This window comes from Durio zibethinus, chromosome 28, assembly GCF_047325235.1.
Source record: "Durio zibethinus cultivar Kanyao isolate XHJ-2024 chromosome 28, ASM4732523v1, whole genome shotgun sequence".
NCBI lineage: Eukaryota > Viridiplantae > Streptophyta > Magnoliopsida > Malvales > Malvaceae > Durio > Durio zibethinus.
The window spans coordinates 14,256,181-14,266,152 of NC_143189.1; the positions used below are offsets into that span (position 1 = coordinate 14,256,181).

The 9,972-nt window shown below is 36.5% G+C and overlaps 1 protein-coding gene and 1 long non-coding RNA gene across 2 annotated transcripts; one reads left to right on the forward strand and one right to left on the reverse strand.

Annotated features, from left to right (window-relative positions):
* The first annotated feature begins 244 nt into the window (after positions 1-244).
* LOC149510794 (uncharacterized) lies at positions 245-1,932 on the forward strand. The gene is made up of 2 exons (XR_016334923.1): positions 245-636; positions 1,448-1,932. It is a non-coding gene; the product is annotated as an uncharacterized LOC149510794 (long non-coding RNA).
* A 3,198-nt stretch (positions 1,933-5,130) lies between these two features.
* LOC111281000 (endoglucanase 25-like) lies at positions 5,131-8,543 on the reverse strand. Its single transcript, XM_022868564.2, has 6 exons — positions 8,037-8,543; positions 7,641-7,951; positions 7,115-7,576; positions 6,252-6,387; positions 5,985-6,157; positions 5,131-5,865 (listed from the first exon to the last, which is right to left on the reverse strand). Exons 1-6 carry the CDS (start codon positions 8,413-8,415, stop codon positions 5,464-5,466), a joined length of 1,863 nt encoding a protein of 620 aa, XP_022724299.2. The 5' UTR covers positions 8,416-8,543; the 3' UTR covers positions 5,131-5,463.
* Between the last annotated feature and the right edge of the window lie 1,429 nt (positions 8,544-9,972).

Below are 9,972 nucleotides of genomic sequence, written 5' to 3' on the forward strand. Positions count from 1 at the left end.
ATGAAGAGATGAGTGCAATTAGAAAGCTTCTAAAAGGATCTTAATGAGCTTAAAATTTCTTCCCATCTGGCGTCCTATGTGGCATTTTGGAGGAAGCTTATTGGTTGGATTAGATCTAAAATGCGTCTGTAAACAGGACTTAGAAGGGCGACAAAGGCAGTTTACATTTTCTGCATTTAAAATTTTCGCAACTCTTTTTCCTATATAGATAGCTCCCTCCATTTTCCTTTTGAAGTATGTTTGGGAGAAATTATTTTTACATTTTCTTGCAAATTTTATATTAAGCACTTTAAATTTCCTGCACATTTATAGTTTTCTTAATGCAATTTACATTTCACTTGCTTTCTATTCAATTTCTTGCAATTTCCATTGAGTTCTCAAATCTATTTGGGAGCTTTCTCTGCCAGCACTGTTTTGGTTTTCTCATTTCATCACTGAATTTTTATCGCAATTTTGAGCTGAAATTTTTACTGTATAATCCGCATTCATAGTAGTTCAATTTTGGATAATTTCATCAATAGATTCAATCTAGATTTTTTTCTAAAATTCCTACAGGTTACAGTCTAGTTGTTGGCAGCAGAGGAGGCGGGGGTGGTGATAGTGCCCGTGGTGGCTTCTTCTCCTTGCTAGGCATTGGTCCATTACTCTTTCCTTATTCTCACTTGTTATTTCATGTGTTTAGATGTAGATATACATTTTCTTGCTTTTACATGTTGTTTGGCTAATTTAGATGTTCATTCTTCTGTTTTCTTTGTTTTAGATTTTGAAAGTTAATTGAGTTCATTGAGCTTGTTTTTGTGTATTTTGAGCTGATTCTTTTAGTTAATTTTGAAGTTCACTTAATTTTTAGTTCATTCTTTCAGTTAAGTTGTAGATCTAGGATTTACGATGCATGGATTTCAAATTCTGTTTTTAGATTTAAGTTTCAGTTTGTATTCTTCATTGGGTTTTCATTTGCTTTCACGCATTTTACTTGATTTCAAATTAGATTTAGGTTAGTTTACTGTTCTTTAATGAGTTTTAGATCAGTATATAGAGCTTTTAGGTTCGGTATTCTTCATTTCATGTTCTTTAAGGTTCGATTTACACACTAGTATTCGTTTTGAATTTTCTATTTTGCTGATGTGTTAGCTGATTGTACTTAGTTCCATTTTAATTCTTTTGCATGTTATTTTGTTGCTGTTTTGATGCGTTTCTGTTACTTGTTCTATTACTTGTTTACTTACTTGCATAGTTACTATATTTACTTGCTATGTTTCTTTATTTTGCTTGTTTACTTTCATGCCTTTATCTTGTGTTCTTTAGCTTAGAGTAGATTAGCTTAAATTTCCTTGTTTGATATATCTAAATATAGTTCAAGTAGGTTGAGTCTTGGTACTTAGATTTAGGTAGCCCTAATTTCAGTCCTTGGAGAAGATACTCAACTCACCTTCTTTATTACTTGCAGGGCCTGTATTCTTGTAGTCAATTAAGGAGTATCCCAATCTTTTCATGGAATAACAATCAAGGTTAGACCTCCTATGCAAGTCAACCTTCCTTTGCAAGTCAAACATTCTTTGCCAGCCGACCTTCTTTTGCCAACTGAGATCATTCAGAAAGGGATCATTCGGCCCAGCACAAGTCCATTTTCATCTCCTGTTCTGCTTGTTCAAAAAAAGATGGCACCTGGTGTTTTTATGTTGATTACATAGCTCTTAATGCTGTTATTGTTCACGACAGATTTCCTTTCCCAACAGTTGATGAGTTGTTTAGTGAATTACATGGTGCAACTATTTTCTGCAAAACTGATCTCCGGGTTAGGTATCATCAAATTCGAGTAGCCCCTGAAGATCAACGTAAGACTGTATTTCGAACATCAGCTGGCCATTTTAAGTTCCTGGTAATGCTGTTTGGATTAACTAATGCCTCATCCACTTTGCAAGTTGCAATGAATGATTTGTTTCGACCATTCCTTCGAAGATTTGTTTTGATTTTTTTCGATCATATTTTGATATGTAGTCCTACTTGGCAAGATCATCTTTGTCACTTACCTAGGTTTTACAGCTCTTGCGGGCACATCATTTCTATGCCAAGTTGACTAAATGTTTTTTGAGTGTACTTTTTTTGACTATTTAGGCCATATCATTAGTGGGGATGGTGTTCAAGTTGACCCTCCTAAAATTGTTGCTATCATGGATTGGCCTCCACCATCAAATCTCAAGGCACTTCGGTGGTTCCTTGGTCTCACAGGTTACTATCGAAAATTCGTGCGCCATTATGCCACTATTGCTGCACCACTTACTGATTTGGTTAAGAAAGATCATTTTGCCTGGTCATCGGAAGCTTCTATTGGCTTTCAGTCACTCAAGTGACAGCACTTCCGGTCTTAGTTCTACCTAATTCTTCTAAGCCCTTCCCTTTGGAAACTGATGCCTCGACTGTAGCAATTGGTGTCGTTTTCTCCCAGCAAGCCACCCAATTGCATTTTTCAGCAAGAAAGTGGGAGCTCAAATGCAAGCCGTTTCTACCTATGCTCAGGAAATGTTCACCATCACAGAAACCTTCCATAAGTGGCACCAAAATTTACTTGGCAGACCCTTTACCATTTACATTGACCAGCAAAGTCTTAAAGGACTAACGTCGCAAACAATTCAAACTCCAGAGCAACAGAAATGGCTTGTCAAGCTTTAGAGGTTCCAATACACTATTCAATATAGACCAGGCAAGCATAATAGAGTAGCTGATGTTCTCTCACGATGCCGTACTCTCGGTGGTGCCTATAATGCAATTTCTGGTCCCCTTTTTTTCCTTCTTAGAACAATTGCAGCATTATTATAGTTTTATTGATATGGGTCAGGCTATGATGGCAAAAGTAGGCAAGACAACAACCCATTTCATGAATTTTCTTCCTCAAATGGACTTATTTGGCATTCTGGCAAGATTGTCATATCACTTGGACACGAGCTACAGAACACATTGCCCAAAAAATTTCACTCCGCTCTAACAGGAGGAAACACAGGAATCTCAAAGAAATTGGATCAATTGTCTACTAATTTCTATTGGAAGGATAAGCGTGAATCAGTCAACTTTATCAAGGCTTGTCAAATCTGCCAGCAAGCCAAATATATCCTAGCTAAGTCCGGTGGTCTATTAGAACCCTTACCCGTACCATCTCACATTTGGCAAGATACTGCTATGGACGTCACCACTAACCTGCTAGCATCGCAAGGCAAGTCTGTCATTTAGGTAGTGGTTGATCGTCTATGACCACTTTATTCCAATATCATCCTCAGCCACTGCTTTTCAATTGGCTGACCTCTATGCTAAAGAAATTGCACGACTCCATGGCATTCTTCATTCCACAGTCAATGATAGAGATCCCTTATTCACTAGTAACTTTTGGAGGGAATTTTATACACTACAAGGCACTGAGTTAAAGCTTAGCAGCGCGTACCATCCTCAGACTGATGGGCAATCAGAGGTACTAAACTGTTGTTTGGAGACTTATCTCCGCTGTTTTGTTAGCGAGCAGCCTCAGCATTGGGTTCGCATTTTACATTGGGCCGAATGGTTGTACAATACGTCCTACCACTCCTTGTCGGTATCACTCCATTCGAGGCTATTTATGGTTTACCTCCACCCACCAATGCTTCCTATATCTCTAGCAACTCCAACATAACTCTCCTTGATGACATTGTCCTTGAGAGGCAAGAACTACTATCGAGACTGAAGACCGATCTAGAACAAGCTCGAAATCGCTTGAAAATAAAAGCTAATTGCCACAAGGTAGAACGTGTTTTTCATGAAGGCGATTGGGTGTTTGTCAAACTACAGCCATATCGACAACATTTTGTTATTCACAAAATACACCAAAAACTGGCAAAAAAATATTTTGGTCCTTTCCAAATCAACCGAAAGATAGGCTCTGTCGTCTACGAGCTGAATCTTCCTCCAACAGCTAAAATTCTTCTTACCTTTAATGTTTCACTCCTCAAGGCGTGCCATGGACAGCCATCTTTTTTCTCTTGCCAACTACGAGTGGAAGCCGTAAATGATCAACCTATTCTTGAACCAGAGAAGATCCTTAATTAAAGAGTGGTTCGACACAATAACACTTTTCTCACTCAACTTGTAATCCAGTGGAAACACCTGCCAGAGGCTAAAGCTAACTGGGAATGAGAGGATGATATTGCATTCAACTATCCTTACTCTAACCTTGAGGACAAGGTTGATGTTGGAGAGTGGAGTAATGGAGTAATGATATGAGCCCAAATCCAAAATGTGAGGATCTTCAGCTACCCAAGTTCGAGACCCAAAACGCATCATCGAGGCCTCTAGGTGGATCAAGGATTTTGATATGGGTTGAGAATCTATGTTTAAAAGGCTAAGAATGCATGATGTATGAGCTGATCTTAGCTGATTCTATTTGTAACGATAAGGTAGCTGCATTAAAGAAATAAAAACGATTATTGTACAACCTAACAGTTTTGCTATTCAGTGCTGCACTGAAATGAAAATCGTCCACAAGAATCTTCAAAACTTTTCTTCCCCTCCTTTCTGTCTTCTCTCTCCCATTTTTTTCCTGCTCTTTTCTGTTTTTCCTCTCTTGTAGAGCTATCAGATTACCAGCAGTTTTTGGGGAAAAAAAATTTAATTACACTTGTACTTCCCTTGACAGTACTGTTGAAATTCCAGGACAAATATTTAACTGAAAAAACGAATTTTGATACTAAACATGGTGCAAACATGGAGGAGGACGTGCAAAAATCGTTTTGGATACCTTCCCAAGACGATGAAGAACTCGTGCAGCAATATGAGACATGAGAACAATGAGAAAACAAACAGCAGCAACCACCCAGTTTGGTTAGACATCAACAACAAATACAGCTACACTAGATTCTGCTACTAATCCAATGGGCATTGCGGTTTATCAACTGTTATAGTTTTTCAAACTCATTTGCTTATCGTGCCATTTTTAAAGCAAAAACCATGAAAGAACAAAGAAGTACGGAATACATACAAAGAAACCACATACACCTTCGATTCAAGGACTCCCCCAGCCTAGTTGGTGAGAAATGCTTAGTGAGAAGCCGTACAAATGGGAACAGCTAAGGCAGGATTTCTACCCGCCAAAACTGCAACAATTAGACATTAGACGCAAATTTATTGTTACTCAATTCTAAAGTGTTTAAAGTCGTGTTTCAAAGAATACAATATTAATATCATACATATACACTATTTATACAACGAAATCCAAATTAACTTCGTACTCAAATTAATTTATTCTGCATGCTAGTTCAATTTTCCAATCTGATAGGCAGTCCACCATAAGTTCCTTGCAGGTTGTTCCATTGCTCTAATCTTTCTTGCCCTTGGAATTACTTTCACTTTCAGGGTCATTATGGTACCAAAAAACTACTTTCAAAATCATCAGACCGTAAGTCACACAACAAGGTGGAAACAGAAGAAAGATCAAAAACATTTTTATGGCTTCCAAGGTGCTGGAGGTGGTGGCGGTATGGGAAACATTGGTGGAACTGCAGAAAAAATGGTATTCTTGTCAATCCCAGTTGACTTATCACCAGACAATGCCACAAGTGCAGCAACCAAACCCGCGTTGCCTGCAAGTGTTGGCTCTGTGTAGTTGTAGTTAGTGCGAACGTCATGAAATCCATCATGCTTGTCAGGTCCAGCAACCATTGCTCCCACTAGTGTATGTGGGTTTGGTTTTGATGTATCCCTCCATTTCCTTCCACCTTTACAGTTATATTTGATCTTATTCTTAGGGATAGATGCACCCCTATGGTGAACATGTTTTGGGTAATGATTACCAAAACCCACAATATAGCTCATTTTCCGAGGATTTTTCCCAAGGATGTAATCAATCTGCCAAAACAACAGCCAAAGAAACAAAATTATTGGCTACCCTGCCCAAGAACGAGGATTAAGTGGTCTGAACCATGTCCCCTCAACTATCTTTTGAAAAAGAACAGACTACAACATACCTGTGTTTTGGCAAATTCACGCAAGACATCAGTTGAATAGAAATTGGGACCACAATACCATCCAGGTGTATCAGCAGCATCAAGATAATCACTGTATAGGGCGGCTAAGAAGGCTGCATTGACAACATATTGCAGAGGCTGAGGCCTTCCATGGTTTAACTCAATCAAACCTCCTGTGTAATGGCCAAAGTTATCGTGGTCACAGAAAAGTACATAGCCAACACATTTGAGTATGACATGGTCAACAAAAACAGGAGATATGTCTACCTTTTGTTCTATTAAAGCTAGTGAAAATTGGAAGGAATGAGCACATTACTATGCTTGTTTGATTGTGAAACGTTCTCAATATTTCCTCGTATGGATACCCAGGACTCAAAAACAATCTCAACCGGCTCAGAAGCACCTAAAACACAAAACATTGGTTATATTAGCCATGAACATGCAAGCTATTTCCAGAAACCTCTACAGCTAAACAATAATAAAAGTTAATAACCCTATATGAGCAGATTGTGGCAGAGTAGTAATTGTATCAAAGAAGATTACTGCAAACAGAGACATAGGCAGTTGAGCACACTAATTAAATTATCCATCAAAATAAATTGCATATCAAAGTAGCAACTTTAGTAGCCTTGAAGTTGCTACTTTAATTGATGATATTGTAAGACAATCATACAAATAGTTTAGGCAAGAAAAGATGTGGGGGAAATGATTAACTACAAAATACAAGATAACTAATGAGTGGCAATGTTGCTTCAAATATAGTTGAGACTACTCAATATAGAAGACAAACAACTTTGTTTGTAATGAAAAATGGCAAAGAAACAAGAACTAGGATATTCCTTTACTGAAATTAACACGAAATATTGAATCATATTATGAACATAAGCAGGAAGAAGTTTACCAAATGCCTGAAAGAAAGCTAATTGATTCTATTAAGAAAATTCACCTTTCTTGCCCAAAGAGAAATGCACATTAATTATTCGCATATCAAAGCACTGTGAACAACGCAAACCAACCAAGATATAAATTCTGAGCAAACTTTTAACAAGAAAGCCTTACATCAAATAATCAAAACAGAGCAGACAGCTAGACAAGGTACAAAACTAGAAAGACAAGTAGCATAGAGTTACCTGAGCACCAGCAAGCTTGTTATCCCAGCTAAGAACACCATAATCTGGGCCTCCCCAGAATGCACCAGCATGCTTGGCAAGTTTGGGATTAGTTGCTAACTGAAGGTAGGAAGAATTCCCAGTGGCATAGTATAACCAGGCTCCACCCCAAACAAACTCATCCCAGTAACTGGAGGAGTTATAGAATAGGGCAGGGTCGGAACCACCAGCACTGTATCTGCCTCTTTGATCCCTAGCAAACTCGAAGAGGGTCCGGGCGCCGTGTACAAGCTTTTGGGAGTATGCCTTGTTGTCTTTGAAAACGATGGAAGCAGAAGCCAGAGCAGCAGCCATTTCAGCCGCAAGATCGGAGCAACTGTGACATTCGAAGACAGGACGTGGGTAATCAATGTCCTCAGGACGCATCCAGCAATAGTGATCATTTGGGGTAGTACTGCCTCCAGAAGTATCTCCAATCCCAACCTGTGAATTTATATGTTAGCATATAAAAATTGACAAAGAAGAAGAATGAAATAAGGCATAGTACCTGCGCTGCAATCCTGTCTATGGTATCAGCAGAATTGTTGAAGGTCTTGAGAAGATAATCAGTACCCCATTTGATGATCTCTTTAATATGATTGAGCTCCCCAGCAACCTCGTATTTAGCACTGTACTCAATGACGCTCCAGCTCAACATGGTCATGGCAAAAGATGCAGGAAAGTTGAACTTGATAGCATCACCAGCGTCGTAGTAACCACCGATCAGATTCTTCATCAAAGTGGAGGGATCGGATTTGCCATCTTGAAGGCACGAGTTCCCTCTCCACGACACGTTATTATGCTTGGGCAGCTTCCCAGCTGTAGTGGATTGATGGATCAGATTATTAACAGTATTATGGGTCAAGAAAGACTACATAAAACTAATGGAAGAAAAAAACCGTACAACGCTGAGCATTGAAGAACATTAGCGCCTTGTGAAGAGCGAGAGTGTAGTTATCGGGCGGAGGTTTTGCGTGGTGATGACGTGGAACCGTCTTTACGATTAGCGTGATGAATCCGGCAAGGAAGCCTGAGAGTAGGAGGGTCCCCACCGTCCACACAAAGATCTTCCGGCTGACAATGATGCATCCCAGATCAACGTACTTCTTCTTCTTTTGCTCGCCGGGGCCAAGCAGCCAGCTCTGCTGGGTCTCATCCAAAGGCCGAGAGAGCGCAGCCCTGTCCAGGTCCTGTAGATTCCTGCTCCTATCATCGTCCGTGGCGGAGTCAGCCGCGTTTATCTCCAGCGGGCCTCCCCAGGGATCTCTGCCGTACATGCTCATATTTATGGAGTGGTTTTTTACTTGGAAGCGTTTATTAGAGTTTAGAGAGGTTGCGTCGGCAGCACATCAACAGCACCGACAGATCTGATGAGAGGAAGAGGAAAGTTTGTTGATAAAAAAAGGATAATGTGGAAAGTAGGCGGTGGTTGCTTTCTTTATTGCTTTTTGGACTAAGGGGTTGGACTTGTGATGTAATTGAGCTGGAAGCTGTAGAATTCGATGGTTGGGAAACTTACAGTGCTACTCGATATTTCCCAAAATAATAAATATCCGTTTCCTTTGAGATTTTTTTTTTATTTGTCAATTTTAAATATAATAAGGTATTATAAAAATAATAAAAGTTAGACGGTTCTAACAAATTTTGTATATTAATTTGTTAAAAATAAAAATACATTAATTTTATATTTTATATATATTTAATTAAAATAAATATAATATAAATACTTCAATTATCATATTATTTTTTATTATATTAAAATTATTTTTATAATAAATAATCATATAATTTATTAATTAAATATTAAAATTTTTAATTTTAATAATAAAAATAAAATCAACGTAACATGAAGTATTAAAAGAATAATATTTTCTAGAATGTTTTATCGATAAATTTTTTATTAATATTAAGCGCGGTTGATGAAACTGACACCGACATCCTGACAGTAATGTTTGCTTGGTTTCTATTTCATATTTGCTTAACCACAGGGCCAAAGCTTCATCCCCACATTTCAACAACCAGTTGGTAATGTTTAGCTTTCATCACATGCTTTGCCTTCGCTTACGCCAACATCTTCTGTTTACAAAAATTCCGCAAATTTTTCCTTCAACTAAAAAAAAAAAAATCAAATTCGATTCTACCTACTGTTGTGCAATATTTCCGTAGTACTAACCCCATAATCCTTTGTTTGGATGGATGAAATTAAGATTCTCTTTCAATCACTTTTTTATAATTTTTATTTTCATATTTGATTTATTTTTTTTAATAAAAAATAATAATTTATGGAATGTTGATTTCATAGAATGTCAATTTCTTAAAAATAAAAAATAGCAATTTTTTACTCTTTCCCAAGGATTACAGTTCCTACCTCATTAGGAATGGAGATTATTATTTATTGGACAATTTTATGTTTATATATTTAAGTAATTGTAACTTTACCTTTACACATTTAATTAAGATTAATTAGTATTATTTTATTTTCATTAATTCAATAATATTAATTATAATATTTAATTCAATAATTAATTAATTAATATTACTTTAATACAATTCTATAATATTAAATAATAAAATATTATTAAATTAATATTTAATATCATTAAATATTAAAATATTATTACATTAAATATTTAATATTAAAACTAATTTTAAAATATTATTAAATTAATATATTATATTAAATTATTATTAAATTAATATTTAGTATTAAAATAATATTCAAATAGTATTATATTAATAATTAATATTATTAATTATTATAATATTTTTAAATATTAAAATACTAGTCAATATTAAAATACTATTAAATTAATATTTAATATTAAAATGTTATTTAAATA

Bases quoted from the DNA above. Each gene is read 5' to 3' on its own strand.
- LOC111281000 (XM_022868564.2), bottom strand. From the start codon at position 8,415: ATGAGCATGTACGGCAGAGATCCCTGGGGAGGCCCGCTGGAGATAAAC. The intron at 7,952-8,036 runs GTACGGTTTTTT...AATCCACTACAG, and splicing joins GTTCTTCAATGCTCAGCGTT to CTGGGAAGCTGCCCAAGCAT. The intron at 6,158-6,251 runs GTAGACATATCT...GCCATTACACAG, and splicing joins TAGCTTTAATAGAACAAAAG to GAGGTTTGATTGAGTTAAAC.